Source organism: Fusarium falciforme, chromosome 5, assembly GCF_026873545.1.
Source record: "Fusarium falciforme chromosome 5, complete sequence".
In the NCBI taxonomy this organism is placed as follows: domain Eukaryota; kingdom Fungi; phylum Ascomycota; class Sordariomycetes; order Hypocreales; family Nectriaceae; genus Fusarium; species Fusarium falciforme.
In genome coordinates, this window is record NC_070548.1 from 3,197,894 (window position 1) to 3,223,229 (window position 25,336).

The following is a 25,336-nucleotide window of genomic DNA, read 5'->3' on the forward strand; positions in this document are numbered from 1 at the left end:
AGTTTGAATGTTTTGATGCAAAAGCTACCCTCTATTGAAACCATCCGTGATCCAACGCCCTGCGCTCTATGCTCATGAATCCATCCGTCTATTGCATACCAAAGATCATACCGCCGTTGGCACAGATGACCTGGCCAGTGATCCACGAACTCTCGGGACCGGCAAGCATGGCAACGACTCCAGCAATCTCCTCAGCCTCACCAGCACGGCCACCGGTCGTCTTAGCCTCCTCGACGATGGCGGGGTCGTCGACACCAGGACGCACAGCCATGAGAGGGGCGTTCTGGATGAAGGGCTTGATGAGACGCTTGAACTCTTCCGAGTTGCGCGAGTACATCTCGGAGCGGACGGGGCCGGGGTTGATGGCGTTGACGGTGCAGTTCTCGCTGAGCTCACGGGCCCAGGTTTTTGTCATGGCCTCGAGAGCCGCCTTGGTACCGCCGTAGACGCTCTGTCCGACGAAACCCAGGCTGGAGCTCACACTGCTGAGGTTGATGATGCGGCCGGAGCGGTCGTTGGGGAGGTAGGGCTGAGCAGCCTGGACGAGCAGCAGGGGGCCAAGGACGTTGACATTGAAGCTGGTGGTGAAATCCTGGGGCTTGATGTCGGGGATCTTGTCGTTGAGGGCGACACCGGCGTTGTTGACGAGGATGTCGATGCGGAGAGGGCTGAAGGCCTCGGCGGCCTGCGAGACGAGGCTGGCGGGACCGGTGGTGGTGCCGAGGTCGGCCTGGATGGGCACGGCCTTGATGGAGTGCTTGGAGGACAGCTCGGCGGCCAGGCTGGCTGTGGAAGCGGCAGAGTTGGCAGAGGTGTAGGCGAGGACGAGGTTTGCGCCGCGGGCGGCGAGAGCCTTGGAGATAGCCAGACCGATGCCTGGGAGTGGTCAGTGGTTAGCTGGGCACGGCGAGATGTCAATTGGGTGTGTAAGTACCTCGGGAGGCGCCAGTGACGACGGCGAGCTTGCCAACAAGAGGGAGAGCCATTGTGACGATGTGTGAGATGGTGTTGAAGGTCAGACAAGCACAAGAGGAATTGAGTACAGCCAAGTAACACCAGAAACCGTCTATTCAACAGCAGACAAACTATCAGGCGCATGCTCCATCTTTATACCTCCTCCCATCCCATGCCATCCTCCTCATGACGCCCCGCCGCCTCACTCTTGACGAGAAAAAAGGGACCCCGCGGCCATGAAAAAGCGAAGCCGAAGCGTAAAAAGTCACCGGCAAAACCACAACTTCCCCCCACCTGCCAACGTTTTACTTCTTGCGCGCCAATGACGGTCTAGCACGAGATATCCTCTCCCGGGGCCGGAATTGCCATCCCGTGGCTGGTTAGGTGTCGGTCTTGAGAGGTGCGGCTGCTGCTGCTGCGTCCAGGAGAGGTAATTTCCTCTTTGGGGGTCAGGTGGTCACTGAGTGTAAACGCGCTCCAGTGAAGCTGGGAGGTTTCAGTGGAGATGAGGTAGTGGGTGACCCCGCTGTGGTGTAGCGTGTGTCGGTTGTTGTTATGGCGGGGGGTCGCCTATACTTCGGCGGGGTTGGATGCTGACCTCCGATGGAGGGAGAGGGAGGGGCACCGCAAAAATTGGACCCGCGATTGAGAGACACGGAGGCCGGTCAATCAATCAATCATTGAATCCATGAGGTGGGCCAAGCTCCGTTGAGCCTCATTCATCATCGAGCAGACGAACCCTTGTACACCGACAGGCACTACTTCACACACCTAGACTCCTCTCTACAGCCGCAGCCATGGATATCCGCGTCCTCACCAGTGCGGACCTCCCCCTCATCCAGCACGCCAACCTCGAGAACCTCCCCGAGAACTACTTCCTCAAGTACTACCTCTACCACGCCCTCTCGTGGCCCCAGCTCAGCTACGTCGCCGTCGACGTCTCGCGCCCCAAGAAGAACCCCTACGAGTACCCCAAGATCGTCGGCTATGTCCTCGCAAAGATGGAGGAGGAGCCCACCGACGGCGTCCAGCACGGCCACATCACCAGCCTGAGCGTCATGCGCACACACCGACGGTTGGGTATTGCGGAGAAGCTGATGCGACAGAGCCGTGCGTATACCACTTGACTTGGCATCTACAGACCACTGACAACCCCTCCAGAGCTCGCCATGGTCGAGACATTCCAGGCCAAGTACGTCTCCCTCCACGTCCGCGTCTCCAACGCCGCGGCCCGCCACCTCTACGAGGACACCCTGGGCTTCAAGAACGAAAAGACAGAGTCCAAGTACTACGCAGACGGCGAGGACGCATTCTGCATGCGCCTCGACCTCGACGACATCAAGGCCCAGGTCGACAAGGCCGCCGAGGACGAGGCTGACGAGCACGACGACGAGGGTGATGCCGTGGGCGAGGTCGGCCGAGACCCCGAGGCCGACAAGAAGAAGAAGAAGATCAAGGTCGCTGTGGGGAGGGGACTGGGCGTTGGTGCGTTGGTGGAAAAGGACGAGTCGAAGCACTAAGAGGTCAAAGAAGGGGGCGTATTGTACATATAGAGGGATAGACAAAAGTTGTGTGATCCAGGTGAAGCACAATGATGAACGGGGAAAAACATTTGATGACATGATATTCATGGTATCATTCACGCTCATGGGCGTTGTATACATTATATCGTAAGTGGTAACTATCCTACATGGCATAGACGATGAAAAATATCCAGTCTGGCTCTGATATCACCCTCTCATCCACATCAAGGCTCAACATTCTGAGCAAGCTCTCGCGCGTACGCCTCATCCGCCTCAAGCCTAACATTATCCAACTTTTCCGTCAACGCCTCAATCTCCTTCTGCAGCGCCCGACGCTCACCCTCGGTCACGTCCCTGCTCTCGAGGTCCTTCAGTTTAGCCTCTATCTCAGTCTCTAGCCCCGCGGCTGTCTTGTATTTTGCCGCAGAGGCGATGCCTGGCGGTGGGATGTCGCCATCTTGACTGGACTCTTCTGGCCAGGCCCCGGGAAACGGACCGCCTCGGGAGTCAACTGACCGGCGACCACCAAAGATCCCACCGGGGCCCAGTGGTCCGTTGGGACCTAGGGGTCCATTTGCACCTAGAGGACCGTTCGGACCCAGAGGCCCATTAGGACCTAGGGGACCATTGGGGCCGAGGGGACCGTTGGGACCAAGTGGTCCGTTGCCGCCGAGAGGACCATCGTGACCCCATCCTCTTTGACACCCCCTGCCCCAAGGACCTGGACCTCCAAAGAAGCCACCCCGGCCTGGGCCTCCATGGCATCCACGACCGCCTCTTGACGGTCTACCCCAGGGCGAGCAAGCAGGGCCACCAAAAGGCGGCGGCACGCTGACTCCAGGGACAGCGGGCATGGGGGGCATATGGGGGGCATGAGGGACTGGTGGTGGACCGGCGTGACCTCTTCGGTGTTCCTTCTGGGCTCTCTTCATTTCTCTCTTCTGCTGCCTCCTCTCCCGCTTCTCTGCTCTCCTTCTCTTCTTAAGGTCTCTCCTCCTTTCCCTGCGCTCCTTCTTCTGCTGCCGCTTCAGCGTGCGCCATTGCTGCGACAGAGCCTTGGCCTGGGCCTTGAGTGCCTTGCGGTCGAGGTTGGGATCCACGGCGTTGGTCTTGGAAGCCTTGAGCTCGGCCTTGAGCTGTTTCACGTCTGCCTTGGTACGCATCTCCCCTGGGCGGGCTACCCATTCCTCGAGACGGGCGAGGTAGAGGGGCAGTTGCTGGTCCTTCACGTCGTCATAGTCTGGGAGAGAGCCGATGGAACCGGAGCTGTTGGAGGAGCAAGATGACGAGGATGAAGAGGAAGAGGAAGATCGGGAGCGTGATTTGCGCTGTTCAGGCTGACCAGGGTAGAGAGGAGTTCCATTGGCGTCGAAGTTGCCAGGGTGAAAATAAGGATGGCCATGTCCAAAAGGAGACCCATCACCACGAGACCGCGTCCTTCCTCGCTGTCCCGGCGGGCAGAAGCCACGACTCGGTTCCCCGTGTCCAAAGGGCGGTCCTGGATCTCGACCGTTCATGCGGATTCCGTTGCTGTCCATGACCAAGTTTCCGATCCGCAGGCCGTTGCTGTCGGCGACTATGCTGTCCTTCCACCGGATACTGTCGTTGCCGACCTTGAGACCGCCCCACGATCCCATCCATCCGTTTCCCCATGCCGGTCTAGGTCCGGCTTGGTTTGACGGGCCTGCTTCTCTTTGACTGGAAGGGCCCGCTTCTGCTGGCGCTGAGGGTCCGTCGAATGCCGTATCCCAGCCTCCTGGCATGTGAGGCTGCTCTTCAGCCTGAAGCTGCACTCTCACATTCCTGGGTGCAAAGAAGCCGTCGTTCCATTGCTGCACAGTTGCCTCGACTTCTGCCCGTTTGCGAATGACGTCATTTGGATCAGCGATCTGCTTTTCCGACTTGATGTCGGAGCCCTCGTCAATTCCCTTGCCTTTCTCGCCGAGAATGGCCTCATTCGTCACAGAAGCATGGTCGGGGAGAAGATAGTTGACAAACGTCGCCCAATCTTGGTGAGTAATGTCGTAGAGAGGAGCCCAATCCAGTGGGTAGGGTAGATCTTCAGGAACTGAGCTGGGCTTGACGGCAACAGTGTACAGCCTGGGCGCCGGGCGGGGAGTAGAGACGGGAATGTCGCGGCCTTCAAAGTAGAGGGCAGCGCTCGGTGAAGGAGGCACCTGGATGTGCTGCTGAGTAGGTGTGCTGGGGTTGGCGGTGTTTGGTGTGAGCGGAGGGGTAAAGATCACAGGGTCGGTTGTGGAGGTGGATGATATCCGGGATGCGGCGTCGTCGCCGGGATGAGCGGGGCCGGACGCCGAGAGTGGCGATCGGGGAGGTCCAGAAGTGGTGGAGTAAATGTCGGTCTCTGAGTAAGGCGGTGGTGGAGCGTCGTCGTCGTGATCGACGGCGACCTGAGGATTAGAGGCCATGTTTGATGTCGATGATGGAGCTGCCATGATGCTGGCGTGCGTGTGAGTATGTTGTGGTGTGAAGGAGGGAGATTCTCTGCTGTCGCAGGGGCGGGCCAATGATATAAGAAGTCGGGTCAGACGCTACCCGATATCCATGGATGCTGAAATGGCTGCCTCGGCCGAGGTGGCATCATTGTTTGATTTAACCTTGAACATGGCGCCGCACCTTTTTCTTTAACCGCAGCTCGGATATCCGAGAAGCACGCACGAGCACGAGATCCCTGACTGGTTCAATAATCCCATCAGTTGGTCTGAGGCAGTTGCAGGGGTTACGCAAGTCGCATTCGCATCCCCCTCCAGCCCTATGACTCTTCACTAGAGGGCCCCGTCCAATCGCCGCTCGCTGCTGACGCGGCCGAGAGCCAGGCCGCCAACTAGCTGCCGGCTTGCCGAAGGGCGGTGATGAGTAAATCAGCCCTAGAGGGTGCCTTGCCATGCCTGTTGGCCTCTATTTTGCGTATTGTCTTTCGTGGCATGTCGTGGTTTACTTTGTTGATCTGTCAGTGGTTGGTCTATAGACGGCTTAGCTAAACCGTCTGGGGACTTGGGGACGACGCTTCATCTCCCAACAGTCGTCATGCTTCGTTCCACGCCATCTTATGCCCAAATTGACATATGGCAGGGCTGAAAAGACCCTGGCGTCGATCGAGTAGGTATCAAATCATCACATTCGAGGCACTCTCAATTACCTCGCTTCGTTTCCATTTCACCCATTCACGCACGCATCATCATGAACCTCGCTCAAACGCCGAGACATAGGACGCAATCAACTTTTTACACATTCTTCTTTTTCAACTGCACATGCACCCATCACCCGCTCCACAGGTGAAAGTCGACATCCTCCTGCTTGTAATGGTCCGCGATGAGGACCGACAGGTGGTCTCTTGAATGTGTGCCCCTGCCTCAATGTTAGCGTCTACCTCAAGCACAATCACTTCATGTGGAACTTACAGGTTGGTGATGTAGGTGTCAATGAGCTCGGGGGGTACCAGTTCAGTCACCGCTGTCCGAACCTCAACGCCGCTCACCATGGGTCCATCCGCAAAGTTGACAAAGCTGGCCGAGTCTCCCCACTCAATCAACGACTCCTCGTTGAAGGGGTTCTCTGGGCTCAGTTTGTACACACCGCTGAGAACAATCACGGCGTTGCCCTGCTCCTTGGCTGCTCGAGCGACTGCTGCAGCGCCTGCATCGGCGACAACACCGCCGTTGGCAACAACAGCCCTCGCACCAAGAATCACCTTGTCCACCCGTGACATGTACGCCATAAGCCCTCCGTTCATGATGTTGATGACCGCAATCCCGGCGGATGTGAGCTTCTTTCTAAATGAAGCGTGCTGGACCTCAGATGTCTCTTTCCGGGGGGGCTCAGTGGCAATGAGGACTGTAAACCGACGCTTAAGAGCTGCGCGCAGGATAAAGCGTTCCACAGTTGGCGAAGGCTGGTGTACGAGAACGTAGTCTCCAGGGTGAATCTGAACTTCGGCCAAAGCCGCAATCTGGTCATCGACCTGGCTGATCTCATCCTTAATCTCCTCAATACCGTCGATGACCTCAGATCTCAAAGAGTGAATCTGAGCAGTGGGGGCCTTCCATGAGGGTGTTGACGCTCCAGAGAGACCCAGGGGTGATCCCTGGATATTAGGGTCGGCATCGCTAGGCGACGAAACTGAGAGAAGGTGGAAAAGGGTCTTGGGAACGTTGACGGAGCTGTAGGAGGACAAGGGTCCAGGTCGAGGGGGCGGAGGCTTGGCGCTGTTGGAGATGTAGTCGCCAGCGGAATCTTGCTTCGCGTATGTCGAGGGAGGCCACTGGTGGGCCAGAGCGTCTGGGTTCGGGACAGCGTCGGTCGGGGTAGCCTGAGCCTCGCTGGGCGTCTCAGAGGCTGCTTCGTTTCTATCCTCGGCGGCTTCGTCGCGGATAAGGCCTAGGACTCGCCGCACAATGTTGGCAATGACAAGTTCCTTGGGCTGGGCCTCGACGAGGCGGCGGCCGATCCTCGACACATTATCGATGAGACCGTCAACGTTGAACCATTTCGAGCGGGCGACGACCTGGAGAAGGATATGGGCGGTTGCAACGGCGCAAGGCTCTGAGCCCTTGATCTGGCGTCGCTTGAGGAGTCTGATACGGTTCGCAAATGTTTAGCAACGAATGGCACAATGGAATGCTGATATGGCTCACGAGATGAGGCTCTCGACCGAAGCCTCCAATGGCTGGCCCTTGAGAGACTTGAGATATTTCTCGAGATCGGGCGCGAAGCCCGTTGGGTGAGGGGCCATGTCGAGGAGCGTCTGGAGTGTGTTGCAGCTAGCGCGAGCTGGGGATGTGGTGTGGGATGTCTGCTTCGCGGGGTGCACACAAGATGGAGGGGTATCGACGGCGAGGAAAGTCGTGAATCTCTTTAAAGACTTGGCAACCGTTTCAAAGCCTTGGATGATACTTCTCAAATTCTGAAGTACTAGATGTCGAATGTGGCGCTACTCCCGAGTCGAGACTGGGCGTTGTTGGACAGAGCAAAGCTGTGCAGTGCAGCTTCAGAGTATGAGTGAGTCAATCAATTCCCCCCACGGACCTTTTTTTGCGCAAGGCTGTCGGCCTCTGAGAAAAAGTGTGGGGCGCCTTCAGCCTTGTCACCCGGTGGGGTCCGCCCGAGGTGGTGGAAAGCCATGACGACAAAGAGACAGGGACATGGATGAGCATCTTAGGGCAAAAAAGGTCACTGGGGTTGAAGGCAGTATCAGCAGGACCATGAGGAGATATGAGATAGAGGACACGTTCTAGAGAGATATTGCATCTTGTATACTGCTATCATTGGGTGTCACCGCCCATGTATGAAACTGCTTTGATGACTTGTCATTGTCGCTAGCTCTGGATGAGTTGGCCACCTCAGGACTGACTGTCAATGCTCGAGTCAACCTGAAGCATGATACACGAGCCAGCAGTCATTCATGCTCAGTATGCCAAGAATGGACATGCTCGATAAGACCACCCAGTGAAAGGGTTTCAATTGCTAATGCTCTCGCTTAGTACCATGTCTCCCGCCAGTATCTGAGATTTCAACTGCTTCACCATGAACCCTAGATTAGCGGGTTTACCTGCCACCGAGGGCTGAGAGACTTGTGACCGGATCTCTAGACCACGTGAAAAGGCAACGATGGAAGAAACAAAGACCTCTCAGAGAAGAATAGCTTGTGATGCTATTTGCTTGGCATTTGTTGAATAATTTCGATAGCCAGTTATCCACTTGTATAACCTGCAGGATTTCTTCACCCGGCCCTCCAAACACACCGAAGTTCCCATGTGCCGTTGAACCGATACGGTAAAAGCTCCCGGCAACCTGCAGAATCTCATCAGACAACCTCAAAACGCACAGCGGCATCCTCGGATAAGCAAGCTGTTTGCTTGGGATGGGATGGGGACTGATACGAAAACGAAGGAGGAATAGATCCACGCTGTGCGGAACTCACACTGCGCTATTCCGTCCCAAAGAAGCAACTGCCCTCACCGGTCTCTGCATCGTCAAGGCCTTCCAATGACAGAGTGAAAGAGGGTCAGGCCAAGCTCGCAACCCATGGCAGTTGGGGACGCCCCACCAGATTCTGCAATTACGTCGGGTTGGTGTCGAAACTCTTTGCCCGCAGTTTAATGCCCCACTAGACAAGAAAAAAGAGGCCAGAAATCTACCATCACGGGGCTTTGAGCAGGGGGAATCAAGGTCTCGGGCGAGAGACGTGAACGCTGAGCCGCGGCATCCAAGGGGACCCGCCAACCAGCAGGGGCCTCAGCATCTCGTAGCCTTGCTTCAGCGGACATCGTCCACTAACGTTTGCCAGAGTCGCCTGGAATACCACCCCCCAGAACAACTCTGGCCCCCCAGCCCCCCAGCATCTCGGCACCTGAGTCCCAACACGTGAACCATTCCTCAACCATCATCCGTCGAACCACCTGCGTTCGATCTCTCACTCCCTTCCCTTGGGGTTGCTCGCTCCTTTGATCGCTCCAGTGTCATCTTCTCTCCTTTGCGCGCGCGGCCTTTGTCCCGACTTCTTCCCCTCTTCTCTTACGGATACTCCATCCGATCTTGTTCTCTTCTCTCCCCCGGCCCCGAGGTGGCCTCCCTTATTCTTCTAGTCCCCCCAACGTCAACTCTAGTCCATCACTTCCCCCTTCCACCCCCCGCCGCCCTACCCGTTGATAGCCTGTCCTGGCCCTTTCCAGTTACTTTGCGATTTCCGATTTCCGCGAAGCCAGACGGTACTTGCTGCCAGTTAGCGCTGCTTTTTTTTTCTGGCTGCTAGTCCACCAACAAGGTTCCAGAGCTCTCGTCGGCTCAACGCCACAAATCCAACAAGCTAAAGGTCCCCGTCGCTGCTCTCTTGGCTCCTTACCATTACCATACCTGGGCCTGGGCGTAACCTTGAGTCTTTCATCAGTGTCAGTGCCTCTGCGCCAGTGTCTCGCTGCACGGATATCAAGTGTCACCATTTGCGCTACCAACAGCCACTGTACTGGACTGGACTGTATCTGTCCTCCCATCTCCAACGTCCTTGCGGCTTGTCTGTCTTCTTCATCCTCCTTTTGCTCCCTCCCCGTGTATGGCATTCACCTGGCAGAATTGACCACAATCGCGGAGCTGCCCTGCGCCCCTTGGGCTTTTGCCGTCGTCGCCCTTTTTCGCCTTCGCCTTTCGCATTCGATGCCTTCTTGACACTCGTTTTTCTCTTCACTTGCCGTCCGAGAGCGAACGAGCTCTTCTTTTTTCGACATTGACTCGTCTGCGCTGCGCATCCATCTTATCCCCCGACGACCCGCCGATTTCTCCAACTCACTTCTCGCATCCATCCCTCGCCTTGTCTCGCCCTGCCTCGCCCCCTTCTCTCGACTCCTCTCGGACGACCCATCATTACCCCATGGACTGTTTTAGCTCGTGAGGATGAACTCTTTGAACATCATCACGGCCCGCGTGTCGCCTCCCCCGAGCCCAAGCCAATCGCGATCCAATAGTATAAGCTCCATTGGCATCGGCATTGCCTCCGAAGACGATCCTTCCCTCGCCCAATCCGATGATAGACCATCCGGACACGACGTCGACCCCTTCACCCAAGATACGTTTGACGAATCGCGGTTCAACACGGAAAAGTCTTATGCCAGCGAGGCCACGCCCCTATTGGGAGATACCGGCGAAGTCAGCAAGCGAAGCTCGTGGTGGCATTCAATCCCTCGCCGACTCGCCTCGAGCATCATCGGATCTATCCGATGGGTTCTCGCGACCTTGGCCTCCCCAGGCGTATATCTCATCGCTTGTTTTTACGACGAGGACGGCAATTTTGCGCCATGGACTCAATTCGGAAAGCTTTTTGGATTTCATAGAGGAACTCGACATAAGAAAGATATGGATGAGACCGAGATTCGTTCTGAAAAGGAGGAGCATGGGCGGACTACAGGATTTAGAAGGCTAGCACCGCGGCCCAGGCCAGTATCAGGATCTTCAACAACATCATCAGGACTCTCATCGGAATCGGAATCGGATGGATCACGATCAGGCAGCCTTGGACGGCACGCGCGGTCCAAATCACTGCAACCCGCAGAGGAGGGCAACCCCGGCCGGAAATCCATTCGAATCAAGCTCAACAGTGACGAGGCGCTCAGGCAACGGAAGCATAGGAAAACGCAGTCGGCCGTCGCGCGCACCAAGGCAAGCGACTTGGGCAGTGGCGATCTCTCGGCACACCTCAAGTCTCCTACCTCTCCCATCGCAGCTCTCACCAAGTACCCCAGGACACCGGCACCTCCTCGGCCTCTCATTCCTCGGCGGCAGCCTTCATATCTGAACATCGAAGCGCCGACGAAGCAGCAGAAGACGCTGATTCTGGACCTCGACGAGACACTGATTCACAGCATGTCTAAAGGAGGCAGGATGAGCACAGGACACATGGTCGAGGTGCGCCTGAACACGACATACGTGGGGGTTGGTGGACAGACATCGATCGGGCCGCAGCACCCGATACTATACTGGGTCAACAAGCGACCGTTCTGCGACGAGTTCTTACGCCGGGTGTGCAAGTGGTACAACCTGGTAGTGTTTACGGCGTCGGTTCAGGAGTACGCAGATCCAGTGATTGACTGGCTGGAGACGGAGAGGAAATTCTTCTCAGCACGGTACTACCGCCAGCACTGCACCTTCCGGCAAGGAGCGTTCATCAAGGACCTGAGCTCGGTTGAGTCTGACCTGAGCAACGTGATGATCTTGGACAATAGTCCGTTGAGCTATCTGTTCCACCAAGGTGAGGAGATCCAAGCTGGGGTTTACGCAGAACAGAGAGCTAACAGGAGGACCAGACAATGCTATCCCGATTCAAGGCTGGATCAACGACCCAACAGATACAGACCTGATGCATCTGGTGCCTCTGCTGGAGGGACTGCAATATGTACATGATGTGAGAGCGCTGCTTGCGCTCCGAGGTGGCGAAGACGGACAGCACATGGCATGAAATATGGAAAGTTATTCAAAGATGGAAGTACACTAATGATGGGTTTGTGATTGAAGGTTTTAGGACGGAGTTGAGAGGTGCGATGCGATGCGATGCGACAGAGCACGTGGGGGATTGAGAGGTGGTGGGGAGAGGGCTTGGTGTTAGACAAGGCCAAGGCCCCTGCCACCCTCAGTTGTACTGTACAGATAAAGCTTTACAAAGACGGATGGGAGTTTGTTTTCTGAGCTGCCATTTGCGGCATGAAGGTGTCTAGGTAGGTAGGTATGTATGTACCGAAGAGCGAGGGAATTATCCAGCGGCTCTCGAGGGAACCGAGTTAGCGTTTGAGCCAGGTTAATCTCACTGGCTTGTTTATCATGCCGAGCTTTGAGAGTGAAAATGACTGATGGTGATGATGTGCAGGGTGAGACATGAGCGTTTTGGAGGCGGCGGTTGAATGACTGAAACGCCCTTGTCTGAAGGCGCCAGTTCCTGTTGGTCAACCCTTGGATCAAGGGTGAGGCTGGGGGAGTGTGTCTTGTGATGCAATGAGAAAACACCAAAAGCTACCTAGCACGGAGTCAAGATGCCATGAAAGAATCAGGGTCCATCCACTATGTCATGTCCAACTCGATCACCCGTCACTGCAACAAACACATGGAGTGTAGGGGATATGCCGCCCTCGTCAAGGACAGGGTCTGGTGTTGTTCCCATGTGGCCGAGATGGTGGCCTCGAGTGAGACACTGCTGAATAGTTTCGCCGAGTGACAGAATATGGACAAGACCAACATGGAATTTTCTTCAGCTGGCAAGATTCACATCTCTGCAAGCAGACACGGGAAAACAAGCTTTTGAGTAGGCATGGATGTTTAAACTTGGAAGACGAGAGAAGAGGTCAACAAGGTTGACAGCTCCCGGCTGCTGCCGCACCCTCTTTCGGCAAACGATGGGATTGTTTCCGGAAGGAGGAGCATGTCTTTTGCCTTGGAAGACAAAAGCCGAGGGAATGAATGGGGAAAAAATGCAGTGGATAAAATGACGCCGTGACACCATCATCACCCGCCCAAGGAGCTGGGTCCCGCTAAGAGTTGCCCATTCCCCTCATCCATCACCAACCTCCACCCCACTGCTCGGTCTTGAAAAGTCGTCAACGTCAGGTACCAGGAGAAAAGAAGCAGGAAAAGTTGGCAGGGGGAAATGAACTATGGGGAAATCCGGAGCATTTCCACCATATGAAGCGTCTCCATCTGTAGTTTACCCCGCAAAAAAGGAGCAAAAAGAGGAACGGAAACGGCCCAGTCTCTCAAGTGCGCATCTTGTCTCACCAAATGGTGACATCATCACATCTGGTGACGACACAAGGGGAAACGGGCAAGCCACGGGCTCATGATGCGAAATGGGGGAAGCAAGATCGAGATCGGGGAGGGAGAGGAAAGTACAAATAGTGAGGGGAGATTCCCTTTTTTTCTAGACTGATTTCTTGTATCTTTGTATCCAATTCAATTGAAGCTTCACAACACCAAGTATATACACTTACACACAGATCTCTCTACCTACCTACCCACCTATTCTCACGAAATCAAAATGTCTCTTCACTACCTCCCCCCCGTCAAGCCCTCGGCCATCGCCCTCGGCACCGCCTTCAACCACGGCATCGAGCTCGCCGTCCTCGCCCCCATCTTTGGCCAGACCTACCAGCGCGCCAAGCTCGCCAACACCAAGGAGGAGTTTATCCGCTCCAAGGAGGCTTCCGGCGCCGCCCTCGCCTGGGGCTCCTCGCTCATCGGCTCCGCCCTGCAGAGTTATGGTGTTGGTGCCCTGATCAACGCTACCGGTACTCTTAGCTACAAGGGCGCTGCTTACCTGGGATCTCTCATCTTCTTTGCCACCTCTGCTCCTGGAGTATGTCCATCTAAATACCTTCCACAAGACCTTGACTAACTTGCTGCAGTACATCTCTCAGATCTTTGTCGAGAAGCGACCTCTTGACACAGTCGGCGTCAACCTGGCCACCAAGCTCATCGAGACTCTGGGTCTGTCCGTCTTCTTGACCTGGTGGGGAACCCGAACCAACCCCTTTGAGTAAATAACAAATGGGGAATAATGACGAAATTGAGTTGAAAGCCATGGATTGGCAAAGGATGAATTTGATTATCCGGCTCTGAGATGGCCAGTGTGAGATAGGAAGAGGAATCCATCATGTACCTACAGAAACGCCCGAGAGGCAGTAATACAACAAGTAAACAATGTGCTTCCCTCCTGGTGAATGTGAGAAGAAAGTCTGGAGCTTCACCATTGCGACCATCTGTTCAAGGACCTATCAAATCATGTCATTTTTAAAGCTGTAAATACCTGAACGCCGCCAAAGCCCTTCATCCAGCCATCTTGGACTGGATCCTCTGGTATAATACATCCAGACTTGTTTCAAACAACCATTCCACAGAGTTTAAGCTTTGCATCCCCTCCCTCTTCTAGCCTTCACCTCAATACTTGGTTCCGCCCTTGACCCAGAAGGCCTGCTTGCCGTACTCCTTCTGCACGTACTTGACGAGCGACGCGTAGCTCTCGCCAAACGCCTCGCCGTCGTCCTCGCCGTCCTTGTCGGCCGCCTTCTCCTTCTTCTTGCCGTCGGCCTTCTCCATGATCATCACCACCGACGTGGGACGCTTCGTCTTGGCCGCGGCGCCGAGCTCGGCTCGCGACGTCACAAAGATGAAGGGCACGTTGTGGTCCTCGCACAGCACGGGGAGGTGGGAGATGACGTCCATGGGGGAGATGTCGCCGGCGATGATGACAACGCCGGGGAACGACGTGTAGCCGGGAGCCGAGGGGGGAGACTTTCGGAGGGTCTTGACGACTTCCTTGACACCGCGCTTGAGCGTGTTGTTCTTGGCCGCTGTGGGTGTCGTGTTAGCATGCAATCACTCGCAATTACCCCTTAACTCTTTCGCGTACCTTTTCGGATAGTCTTGTAGACCTTCTTCATGCCCTTCTCGTCCGCCACGGGCAAGGCGAACGGAACGACAGTCCGCTCAAGGGGCAGGTCGGCGGCCTTGTCCTCCTCGACATCAGAGTCCTCGGCGGCAGCAGCCTTGGCGGCGACCTTGGGAGCGGACTCCTGGCCGAGCTTCTCCTCGAGGGCGGCGGCGAGCTTCTCCTTCTTGTCCTTCTTGTCCTTCTTCTCCTTCTTGGACTTGGACACGCCGGACTCGTCGCTTCGCTTCTTGTCCTTCTTCTCCTTCTTGTCGGGCTTCTCGGCGGCCATGGCTGCGGATTGTGAGGTCTCGAGGAGCTCCGGGAAGGTTTGTTCTGATTAATGAAAGGAAGGATGGAGATCCGCGATCGTTGTCCGAGTCTTTGCGCGAAGTTTGCGTGCCAATTGGGGACGGTGGTCGCAGAAACGGTTCCGTGTCTTGTAGCCTCGACTGACCTAGAAATTTTTCTGCAAGCCCAACTTTTTTCTCGGTGAGGGAGCTACCGCGCGCTGAGGCTCGGCGATTCGTACTGCCGGCTCCGGGGATAGTCACGTGACCCCAAAACCAGTCGTTTTGGAGCCAGTCCAATCAAGCGCTCGGCAATGTCTATTACCAGTGGATATGCTTAGAGCGCGGCAATGACAAGACTCTTGAACATGCGATTGAACTGATTTCTCACTTCACAACCATGATTGTTTACCAATTAAGTCTGACAATATTGATAGCGACATATGAAATAGTGTGACAATCGTCTATTGCATCCACCGAGTCTAGGTATTGATGTACAATGAGGCCAGAGGACCCTCTCCAACACATCCGCTCTCGTTTTCCTTTCCAATCAGACACTTTACTCCTCCTCGTCAGCGAACTCGGCGCGACCAGCCTTGGAGTTGAGGTACTCGCTTCTGCAAGGTTGTTAGTCTCGTGTCCTCGTGTTGCCAGATGATGGACGTACCGGTGGACGGCCCAGTCCATGATGTAGTAACCGGCCAGCATGGGGGGAAGCCAGTAGAAGATCTGGCTCTTGGTTCGGCGGAAGGTGTTGAAGATGGCGGCGTGGGTGGCGCCGGCCCAGGGGTTCTGTCGGTTGGCGGACAGACCGTAGGTGACGATACCTCGCTGCTTCTCACCACCTGATGTCGAGTTAGTCACTTTGCTCGTTCCTGTTGCTGATGTCCTCCGAATGGCCGAGGCCAGTCCTCAAAGATGCTGATCCAGTGTACGCATTGAACAATGGCGACATGTCGACTCAATCGCAATCCCATTCCTGCGTCACGTCCGTCGCGTCCATCGATCCAGTTCGAATTCGTTCGCATCTCGTGAAAGTAGGCACTTACCGAAGTGGCCCCAGTTGCCCAGGTAGCTATTTAGAACCGTCAGCATGAATTTCCAGAGCGATTGGGACGTAGAGAGGGCGTTTGGTGTTGCTGTAGTCCGGCATTCTCCAGGTGGAAAAGCCGCAACCTGGGCAGCGTCACCAATTGGCCTCCCCCTCGGCGCGATGCACGTACTGTCCGTTGACGGGGTCAGCGTTGCCGCTTCGGAGGATCTGAGTCGGTCTCATTTTTTCGACGGTTTTGCAGTCTCGAAGAGTCTGGTTGGAGGTTTGGGGAGTCGATGAGGCGTGGTCGGACAGAAAAGGGCAGGATTTCTCGGGCTTTGATGGTTCAAAGAAAACGGACAGGCTCCCCGTCAGCCGAGCTTTCCCGATGGGGCTTAGCGCAAACCACCCACCTTTCTGAAGGGCGGATGTTGCCGGGATTTTGCTAAGAGCTTCAAATCATCATCGCCGTCCGTCGAATCCGAAAAGCTTCAGCAAGAGCTCGACCCCGCCAACTCTCGAGGCGATCAACATTCAAGGGAATTAACGGAGACGAATCACAATGGCGGGCGCTGCGAGAGCCCTCAACTGGATGTACCGCATGGCGGTGCCGGCCTCGGCCGCCTTCTTCATTGGCAGCCAGGCCATCTACGATGTCAAGGGTGGAACGCGGGCAGTCATCTTTGACCGAGTGAGCGGTGTCAAGGAGACTGTTGTCAATGAGGGCACTCACTTCCTGATCCCTTGGCTGCAGAGGAGCGTCATCTTTGACGTGCGGACCAAGCCTAGGAACATCGCAACCACGACGGGCAGCAAGGATTTGCAGATGGTTAGCTTGACCCTGCGAGTGCTGCACCGGCCAAACGTCAAGGCCCTCCCCAAGATCTACCAGGTAAGGCTCCAGAAGGACTTTTGATCTTGCACAGTAGCTGACCCCCGCAGAACCTCGGCATCGACTACGATGAGCGAGTCCTCCCCTCCATCGGAAACGAGGTCCTCAAGTCCATCGTCGCCCAGTTCGACGCCGCAGAGCTCATCACCCAGCGAGAGGCCGTCTCTGAGCGCATCCGCGCCGACCTGACCCGCCGCGCCGCCGAGTTCAACATTGCCCTGGAGGACGTGTCCATCACCCACATGACTTTCGGCCGCGAGTTCACAAAGGCCGTCGAGCAGAAGCAGATTGCCCAGCAGGACGCCGAGCGGGCGCGCTTCATCGTCGAAAAGGCCGAGCAGGAGCGACAGGCCAACGTCATCCGCGCCGAGGGAGAGTCCGAGTCTGCCGACGCCATCAGCAAGGCCATCCAGAAGGCTGGTGATGGCCTCATCCAGATCCGAAAGATCGAGGCCAGCCGAGAGATCGCCGCCACTCTGTCGTCGAACCCCAACGTGGCGTACCTGCCTGGTGGAAAGCAGGGCGGTCAGTACCTGTTGTCGGTGGGCAAGGCTTAAAGAAGTGAATGTATCATGTAAAGAAAGGGTGAAGGGAAAGAAATGACTGGGAACTCCCCGCTTATCGTTGGTAATGAATGGCTATTCATGAGCGCCGACTCTGTATTTTTAGAACGAGACCAGACGGGAATACCAACCCTATCTCGCAACGTGTAATCGGCTGTGAAGTTTGACACTCTTCATATGGGAATGCACGCAGCAAGCTTAAAGTGAGATGTACTGTGAACTTGACCCAAAGTCTTCAACTGAACGCCGCGATATTCCAATAGTATTACAGAGCCTCATCGACCGGTGATGTTGCTAACCCGTCAAAGAACTATGCTAGATTGAGTCTCAATAAACTCTTCAGTCAACCCCTTGTCCCCTCCATTGCCCTTTCCAGGAGGAGCTACAAACTTCCCATCAACCAATTTCCAACCATCCCTTTGCATGTCCATCCATAAGTTGCGAATCTTGAGGCGTACAAGATCACCCGCTGCTCTGGCGTCCTCGGCTGAGTCGTGACCCAGCATCTTTGGTCCTGTCTCCTGCTGGATCTTGCGGTTGAGGTGGACGTCCATGAGCATCTTGAGTCCGTACCGGTAGGGCAAACCGGCCTTGTGGGGGTAGAGGAGCACCGTATCGATGATGGTCGGGTGCACGATGCGGACGGCGTTGAGGTCGTTCTCCAGGCCGTGCCCAATAAGGGGCGTCTTGGGCGAGATGAGCGAGAAGAGGAGGTCTCGGGCAACCTCGGGGGACGAGACGACCTTGAGCTTCTTCTTCTTAGGTTTGAGCTCGCCGTCTTCGCTGGCGCTCTCGTCGCTGCTCTTGGCGGGCTTGGAGGTGTCGTCTGCGGACCACGGTTCGGCCTGGGCGAGGTCATCTGGCCAGACACCAGAGTAACGTGAGTTGAGATCGAGGATCTCTCCAAGAGGACGGACCAAGACATCCAATAGTTCCTCTCCTGTAGGCCAGGATGTCGCTGTCAGCCGAATCAGCTCCATGCCGTAGACCGTATAACCCATCTCGCAGTCAAAAGCCACAGCTCTATCCGTGGGTGCTAACGGGTTCTCTGGAGTCTCTGCAAAGTTGAGTAAAGATGCAAGCCTCTTGGGATCTGAAGTCTTGAAGACGTGGTGATCACGTGTAAAGCAACCGACAGAGTCTCCCACCTCCTGACCACAGCACTGGTACCGCTTGGGCTGTCTGGTCTTGTCGCCAGGGGTTTTGGGTGCAATGTACGTCTTGCCCCAGTGAAAGGTGCATGTACCGCCTGATGTGAGGGCACCGTCTTCCTCACGTCTCCCTGGGAAAACCTGGAAACGCTGCTGGCAGCGGTCGCACTTCTCCCACCCCTTGGCCGCCTCGACGCCTTGCCTCGCCCTCTCGATGGCCTCTTCTGTGGGGACAACAGGGACATATCCGTGCTCTGCTAACTTTTCAATCGACGTCAATATTTGCTTGGTGAGCTCAACCTCTTGAGTTGGTGTTAGACCTGTCTTGATCTCTTTTGGCACGTCGGAAGCGTCCTTGCCCTCAGCCTCGAGCGCGGCCTTCTTCTTCTCCTCCTCCCGTTCTGTCCTCCACTGGTCGACATTCATGCGCTTGTACTGCATGACCTTGTTTTTCATGACGTTTGAATAGACGGCTGCCTTGTGGACGGCGAGGTGCTCCTCCTCATCCAGGGCTCGAACAATAAGATCCTGATCGGACAAGGTAAGGTCCGTTTTGCCGTCTTTGTTCTTCTTCTTGAGCTCTGTGTTTAGCCGGGTGAACTCTTGATGAAGCATCCGGACAAGCCTCAGACGGATGTCGTGGCTGGCAGGAGAGCTTTTAAGAAGCCTAGGGTTCAGTGATTCAGCCTTCTTGGCTTTGACTGGCGCAGGCTTCTGCGCTGGCGATGAGCGTGATTGACTGATGGACCTGGAGCCTGGCTGGGCCATTGTTCTGGAGAAGGCCCTTGGAGTCTCATCTTGGGCTTTGTTCGATATGGGAATTTTTCGTTTCAAGGACGGAGGTGACACTGGACGGTCGGGGTCTCTGACCTTACTGGTTGCTGGTTTGGGCTGGGTGGCCAGCGCATCCGCTGACCCTACACGGGATACTCCAGAAGAAGCCTGGCTAGAATTTTGAGATATTCTAGGTGAATCCGCAGGGTCAGCTCTCATGCGCTTTCGTGGAACCTCTTGGTTGGCTGAAGTGGCCTCCTTGGTCTGCGATCCATTGTTCTCAGCTCTAGCAGCTGGCACTGCTGGGGCGGCAGGCTGATCATTCTCATGGCCAAAGATGCAATGAAAGGCGGTGCATTTGTTGCCGGCTGGACAAGGGATGTGCTTGAGAGACAAGCTCATGGCGACGGCGCTAAGGACGCGACGTTGGCGATTGGTGAAAGATTCCTGGGCTGGTTCATGCGAAAAAGAGCTGCAACAGAGACGGTGCAGCTAGACCTTTGTGAGTTGCAGATAGCACGTGTAAGAAAACTCTCACTGAGCGTTGAAATAAGGGTGAAGTTGTCAAACTTGGCTGAGGACACAAAGGGGAGCTTTGATCCACTTGGCGGCTGTTGAAAGAACCCGTGCTATCGGGGGAAAGAGAAGCCAAATGCTGAGCTGAGCATTTCCTAAGACGCGTTGAACACTATGTCACCGCGTTCGCGCCTCTTTATTTCGTGTCAAAGGTGTTGATGTCGTTCAAGTGCAAGATGAAGCTCGTGCTTTGAAGTTGAAAGCTCCAACCCAAGGCTGAGTTGCTCCCTTGAAAGAGACGGGACGGGACCCACTTGTGAGACTAGAGCGGCAACACGGGGGCCTGTTGCACGCGGAGGAACTCCACTAACACGCATGGTTACAGAGGAGGCTCAGCGAGCATTGGCACTTTGGAGCGCCTATCTTGACTGAATTATGAGAGCAAGGATCCATTGTCGAGTTGGGGAATAGGTCACGAGATGACGTGTGATAATTAATTTACTCCTAAAGTGCTAGGAGGTTCTTTTTCTTTGTCCTTTACATGGCTTCTTGAAAGAGATGTGACTGCCAAGCTCCCAACAAAGGCGTGATAGAGGGACCAACATACGACCAGTCAATGGACTATCCAAGATACGTTGCGTGGGTTCTACATCCAGGTCGATAGCCATTGCTGTAGATAGTAGTAGTTGGAATATGCAGCCGCTTCCATCATCCATGTTGGAGTTTGGATAAGTCCGCAGCTTCAAAGCGGACTTTGGGATAAAGCCACATAAGCCATCCCCTTGGGCGTCATCTAGTGCATTCAGCTGAACCGCAGTCGCACTCGGCTCAGCCTGTAACGAACTGGAACCTACGTAATCATCGCTGATTCTGTAATTTCACTACCGTATCTAGCACAAGGCCGCGTGTTGGTTGGCATCCAGACTCTCATCGTCATTTGGCGGGGCCTGAAGTGCCTTAACTCCGTGTCTGCAGACGCACGACAAATCATCCCGAAACCCCGATCGTTGGGGCGGATCTCCTGAGATATCTCAACTATTATTCCTCCCTGTGCCGCTGCCTCTATTCCCTTCTTCACTTTCCCATCATTGCTTTTTTATCTCATCATGACAGCCTCGGTCACTATGGACGATCTCACCGGCGGAAGCCCAAAGGCTGATCATCTCTGCGTCCTGGTCCACGGTGTAAGCAATCCCCTGAACCCCTGGAAGATCGCCACTACGTCATCCACTGATGGCTGACAACCGTTTTGATGCGTGCAGCTTTGGGGAAATCCAAGCCATATGCGCAACATTGCCAAAACCTTGCGCGAACAGTATTCTTATGACGAGCTCTATCTTTTGCTTGCGAAGCAGAATAGCGGCAATTTTACCTACGATGGCATTGAGCGTGGGGGCGAGCGCGTCTGCGCAGAGATTGAGCGCGAGTTGCGCAAGATTGAGGATGAGGGCGGCAAGATCACCAAGTTGAGCATAGTGGGATACTCTCTTGGAGGGTTGGTGTCGCGATATGCTGTCGGTCTTCTCTATGCGAAGGGAATTCTCGACACTCTTGAATGCATGGTGCGACTCCCAGACTTGGACTTGACTGGCGAATACTGACATTGCGACAATAGAACTTTACTACGTTCGCATCTCCCCATCTCGGCGTCCGATCTCCCCTCAAGGGCTGGCACAACCATATCTGGAACGTCCTCGGCGCAAGGACGCTCTCCATGTCAGGCCGACAGCTCTTCACCATCGACAAGTTCCGCGATACCGACCGACCCCTCCTCTCCGTGCTGGCCGACCCTAACTCCATCTTTACGTCTGGTCTGCGCAAGTTTAAGCGCCGTACGCTCTACGCCAACACCATCAACGATCGAAGCGCCGTATACTACACGACTTGCATCGCCAAGACGGACCCATATACGAACCTGGAAAAGGTCAAGCTCAACTACCTGAAGGGCTACGAAGGCGTGCTGCTTGACCCGAACAACCCGGTTGCGCCATTTCCAAAACTTCAAACTCCTGCGACGCTATCAACGGTTTACGCATCAAGCGTGAAGTGGTTCAAGCGCATTCCGTTCATGCTAGCGATCGGTGTACTTGTTCCAGTTGGTGTGGTTGCCTTCTTGATCAACTCGGTCATTCAGACTATCCGCAGCTCCAGCCGGATCAAGCTGCATGAGATGGGACAGGGCGGCCTCAACGTCGAAGATTATCGCATGTCCATGTGGATCAAGGAAATCCGCGAAGAAGTGGAACATACATACGAGGCCATCAACAGCTCACAGAACCAAGAGTACCTTGGCACGGAAGATGAGGAAGAGGACGAGCACCTGGATGTTGAGCAGCGCACTGTGATCCGGAGAGAACGCAGAATGTCGACAGTTGCTCAACCGACGCTTGCACTGGCCCCGTATCAGTTCGAGATGATCCGGAATCTGGACGATCTCGGCTGGCGCAAGTATCCCGTGCACATCCAGAACCATAGACATACCCATGCCGCCATCATTGTGCGGTTTGAAAAGAAGGGGTTCGAAGAGGGCTGGGTGGTGCTGAAGCACTACGCCGGGAGCGAGTTCTTGATTTAGACATGGCCTGACGCATGGACACTGCTGGCGTGAGCATCAGGGAGAGCGAGATGACATCTAATGAGGGGGATACACATGTGCATTTCATTTGCCTGGAGTTGGGGTGTCTTTGGATGGTACTGTACTTGGAGCACACGGATAGAATCTTGGAGTTTATTAGACACACCAGTAATATCTTGGCAATTACTATTGTTCTTACTTGACTCGGACATTGCTCAAGTGCCATTGCTCGGATACTGTGGCGCGCATTAGGCGTCAAGCTCTGGCGTGGTGTCGCAGCACTGTAACTTCACAGACGGTCATCTGAGAGCGGAATTGTCGGAGGTAATGACGCCGTGATATATTTGCATCACGTGTGAATTGGCAACCTTTTGCTCTGGATGAGCCGACCCCTCACTTGTGACCAATCACGAGCTCAGCAGTCCCTGCTCGTCAGTCAAGAGTTCGGCCGATCGAGCAGCTCTCGATTGGCTGTGGCCGTTGTGCCGCATCTCAATCAGCCGATTGCTCCTTCTTTTTTCGCCTCCACCCCACTCCGCTCCTTCCTCCCTCTTTCTTTTTTCCACAGCGGAGAAGAGAGCCTTGAGCACACACTGCCCTTGCTTGCCTCTTTCCCCTGCCGCTCTGCTTGTCGAGGTCGCGAGAGCCCACCTTCCTCTCCTCTTATTATCTCCATCTTGTGCCATCAGCGACTTCTTTTTTTCTTTTTCAATTACCCCATGTTGTAAACTCTCGCGGCCCGACATAGCTGCGAGCTCCGGCTTTTTTTGATTGTCTCCACGGCGGCGCGGCCCCCGGAGATAGGTGATCGCTTTCGGCCTGGTCTTAAGCCGAGGCGCCGGCTCAATTTTCCATTACCACCAACCTCCCCGACGAGATCTCCAATTTGAAGATCGCAGCAGAGCAATCGGCTCATAGGGATTGGAATTGGGCATTGGGAGCTCTACGACATTGACTTGGAGCTGTGTTGTACACTGGAAGCTCAGACCTACCGCCACCCGACCAATTGGACCTTCGGCGTCCCCTCTTCCCCAGCGCCTCTTCGGACAATTTTCCCAACTTGAAAGAGCATCTCTTGCTCGACAGCTGCGACAATGGTTCTCACGCACACGACAAACCATACCTACTCTCACCCCTTCCCTACCGTCACCCTCGCCTTCTTCCTCCGATACTCGTCTCCTCAGCTCAACCCATTTGCCGCCCACGTCTTGAGCACCGACACCATCGAGAGTTATGTCGACCCCAAGACGCACCGGCTGCACACCACTCGCATTCACCTGAAGAAGAGTCGAATGCCCGGAGCTGTGTACAAGCTGCTGCCCACCAGTGTTACTGGAGGCGGTTCTGCCGACAAGGCATCGTACATCCTGGAGACCAGTGTGGTCGATATCAAGGAGGGCTGGATGAAGTCTGAGAGTCGGAACCTCAACTTTACGGGTGTGCTGTCTGTCATTGAGAAGCAGCAGTTCAATGTCCCTGCCGAAGGAGTGTCTATGAACCCTAACGAGACCGCTGTGACAACCATGGTCCAGTTCAGGTCAAGACTTGGAGAGAAGATCCGCGGCAAACTGGGACAGGCCCAAGAGGATGGCTGGTTCAAGAACGGCATCATGGGTGGCTGGGGCGCTAAAGGAATTCAGCGCAGCATCGAGAGCCTGGCTTCCACAAAGACCCAGGACCAGCTGGGCAAGAGCCGTGATGGCATGCGACTCGTGCTCGAGAGGCTACGCAACAACGGCGTTATGAGCGTCCTCGAGACATTACGGAGAGAACGCCAGCGACAGATCGCCTGAGATTGACAGGACGATCCAACTGTAACAACGAACGACTTCACACGCGTGACACGGCCTTGGAACGGGATTGGAAAGACCCTTCCCGCTCGATTCATGACGGAAGATTCATGTACCCTGTATTGTATTAGTATTGCTTCTTCAGCCCGGCGCACAGTGTCTTTTTTTTTTTGGGTATATCCAAGGCGGTACGAGGTGGTGTGGAGGGAGGCATCGAGGCAAAAGGCGCCGAAAGGAATTGGGCCGGACGAGCTCAGGGAACGGAAAACGTGCGGCGACACGACGCGCCTCGATCAAATGTGGCATCCCCTCTCTTGTATTGAGTATGAAAAAACGTATGGAATAAGAACCAACGAATCAACCATGTCTTGGTGCCCCTTGATGTTGAAGCTCACGTGGTGACGAGTCGAACGGCATACCCTATTACTGTGCCAAGGGGTCTATGTTCAGCTTGGCATCTGGGCATGTTAGTATCTTGCCAATGGAGTGTGGTCTTGTATATTTGCACCTGGTGATTAGTGAAGTGCTTTCAGGAGTTGTATACCACCCACTCAGACTTGCTCCTATTACCTTAGCTTTCGAACAAGTGAATAGCAAACTTGTTATCCAGCAGGAAGGCGGAAGAAAGGCAGATCAGCAGGACGAACGACAATAGACTGTGCTCTCGGATTAATGTTGTAAGTGTGAGGGTCGTGTGAGGTTCCCCTCAAAGCCATGGCTGGTGATGGCGTCACCAATGTACATTGAAACTTATTCTCGTCCCCTCGACATCGTCTTGCGTCAGAGCTTGTTCAACTGGGGGGATGAGAGATTTATTCATGTTCAAGGTAGTTTCTTGCAGGACGATACTCCGGAGGAGTGGAAGTGAACTGGGGGTTAGGCATATAGCCGACCTATCTCAGTCGGCTAACCACCACAACTCTTCCACCGCTTGACCACATTCAAACTCAAATTGACCCTCCGGCTGTCACATCCGAGGACCACATAGCCTCCCGAGAACTAGAAGCATCTCGCCCCCAGTTCCCCGTGGGTTCGCGAATCGTGTCTCGCCAGGGGTTCTCCTCACTCGCCCCAGATTCCGCCCACACAACTCCAACTTCGTCCCCGCGTGTTGAGCAGAGGCTCGATGATCATGGTACGACCTGTGGAAACTCCCTTCTCGCCGGATGTCGTTGCCGAAGTACGGGGTTCCGGACGTGCGCCTATCTTCAGTTCCCCCACGGGGTATGAGATCCAAATTGTTCTTGGTCGTCGTGAGGAGGCGGATTTTGGAGTAAAACGCTGACATCGGGTGTTGTGTCAATTGAAATCACTTGGCAGAATAAATATGACGCTTGGTCTCCCTGTCTTAGAGT

General features: G+C 55.0%; 12 protein-coding genes across 12 annotated transcripts; 6 read left to right on the top strand and 6 right to left on the bottom strand.

The window, feature by feature from the left end:
- Positions 1-88: 88 nt before the first annotated feature.
- NCS54_00719700 (Yae1-N domain-containing protein) lies at positions 89-986 on the bottom strand (the record flags this gene model as incomplete). The annotated part of the gene is made up of 2 exons (XM_053152628.1): positions 89-876; positions 935-986. The coding sequence occupies 2 exons, from the start codon at positions 984-986 to the stop codon at positions 89-91; spliced, it is 840 nt and encodes a 279-aa protein (XP_053008603.1).
- Positions 987-1,751: 765 nt separating this feature from the next.
- Positions 1,752-2,474, top strand: NCS54_00719800 (Hypothetical protein; the record flags this gene model as incomplete). The annotated part of the gene is made up of 2 exons (XM_053152629.1): positions 1,752-2,064; positions 2,116-2,474. 2 exons carry the CDS (start codon positions 1,752-1,754, stop codon positions 2,472-2,474), a joined length of 672 nt encoding a protein of 223 aa, XP_053008604.1.
- Positions 2,475-2,701: 227 nt separating this feature from the next.
- Positions 2,702-4,933, bottom strand: NCS54_00719900 (Hypothetical protein; the record flags this gene model as incomplete). The annotated part of the gene is made up of 1 exon (XM_053152630.1): positions 2,702-4,933. One exon carries the CDS (start codon positions 4,931-4,933, stop codon positions 2,702-2,704), a length of 2,232 nt encoding a protein of 743 aa, XP_053008605.1.
- Positions 4,934-5,758: 825 nt separating this feature from the next.
- Positions 5,759-7,230, bottom strand: NCS54_00720000 (Hypothetical protein; the record flags this gene model as incomplete). Its single annotated transcript, XM_053152631.1, has 3 exons — positions 5,759-5,846; positions 5,900-7,072; positions 7,133-7,230. 3 exons carry the CDS (start codon positions 7,228-7,230, stop codon positions 5,759-5,761), a joined length of 1,359 nt encoding a protein of 452 aa, XP_053008606.1.
- Positions 7,231-9,884: 2,654 nt separating this feature from the next.
- On the top strand, positions 9,885-11,442 carry NCS54_00720100 (FCP1-like proteiny domain-containing protein; the record flags this gene model as incomplete). The annotated part of the gene is made up of 2 exons (XM_053152632.1): positions 9,885-11,235; positions 11,291-11,442. 2 exons carry the CDS (start codon positions 9,885-9,887, stop codon positions 11,440-11,442), a joined length of 1,503 nt encoding a protein of 500 aa, XP_053008607.1.
- A 1,470-nt stretch (positions 11,443-12,912) lies between these two features.
- Positions 12,913-13,510, top strand: NCS54_00720200 (Hypothetical protein; the record flags this gene model as incomplete). The annotated part of the gene is made up of 2 exons (XM_053152633.1): positions 12,913-13,326; positions 13,376-13,510. Exons 1-2 carry the CDS (start codon positions 13,009-13,011, stop codon positions 13,508-13,510), a joined length of 453 nt encoding a protein of 150 aa, XP_053008608.1. The 5' UTR covers positions 12,913-13,008.
- Positions 13,511-13,907: 397 nt separating this feature from the next.
- NCS54_00720300 (Ribosomal-L7Ae domain-containing protein) lies at positions 13,908-14,689 on the bottom strand (the record flags this gene model as incomplete). The annotated part of the gene is made up of 2 exons (XM_053152634.1): positions 13,908-14,320; positions 14,380-14,689. 2 exons carry the CDS (start codon positions 14,687-14,689, stop codon positions 13,908-13,910), a joined length of 723 nt encoding a protein of 240 aa, XP_053008609.1.
- A 557-nt stretch (positions 14,690-15,246) lies between these two features.
- NCS54_00720400 (Cytochrome b-c1 complex subunit 8) lies at positions 15,247-16,059 on the bottom strand (the record flags this gene model as incomplete). Its single annotated transcript, XM_053152635.1, has 4 exons — positions 15,911-16,059; positions 15,737-15,762; positions 15,355-15,532; positions 15,247-15,304 (listed from the first exon to the last, which is right to left on the bottom strand). The coding sequence occupies exons 1-4, from the start codon at positions 15,961-15,963 to the stop codon at positions 15,247-15,249; spliced, it is 315 nt and encodes a 104-aa protein (XP_053008610.1). The 5' UTR covers positions 15,964-16,059.
- Positions 16,060-16,282: 223 nt separating this feature from the next.
- NCS54_00720500 (Prohibitin) lies at positions 16,283-17,169 on the top strand (the record flags this gene model as incomplete). Its single annotated transcript, XM_053152636.1, has 2 exons — positions 16,283-16,612; positions 16,663-17,169. 2 exons carry the CDS (start codon positions 16,283-16,285, stop codon positions 17,167-17,169), a joined length of 837 nt encoding a protein of 278 aa, XP_053008611.1.
- A 308-nt stretch (positions 17,170-17,477) lies between these two features.
- NCS54_00720600 (Exonuclease domain-containing protein) lies at positions 17,478-19,502 on the bottom strand (the record flags this gene model as incomplete). The annotated part of the gene is made up of 1 exon (XM_053152637.1): positions 17,478-19,502. The coding sequence occupies one exon, from the start codon at positions 19,500-19,502 to the stop codon at positions 17,478-17,480; it is 2,025 nt and encodes a 674-aa protein (XP_053008612.1).
- A 1,202-nt stretch (positions 19,503-20,704) lies between these two features.
- NCS54_00720700 (DUF676 domain-containing protein) lies at positions 20,705-22,191 on the top strand (the record flags this gene model as incomplete). Its single annotated transcript, XM_053152638.1, has 3 exons — positions 20,705-20,800; positions 20,879-21,178; positions 21,232-22,191. Exons 1-3 carry the CDS (start codon positions 20,723-20,725, stop codon positions 22,189-22,191), a joined length of 1,338 nt encoding a protein of 445 aa, XP_053008613.1. The 5' UTR covers positions 20,705-20,722.
- A 1,094-nt stretch (positions 22,192-23,285) lies between these two features.
- NCS54_00720800 (Hypothetical protein) lies at positions 23,286-23,984 on the top strand (the record flags this gene model as incomplete). Its single annotated transcript, XM_053152639.1, has 1 exon — positions 23,286-23,984. One exon carries the CDS (start codon positions 23,286-23,288, stop codon positions 23,982-23,984), a length of 699 nt encoding a protein of 232 aa, XP_053008614.1.
- Between the last annotated feature and the right edge of the window lie 1,352 nt (positions 23,985-25,336).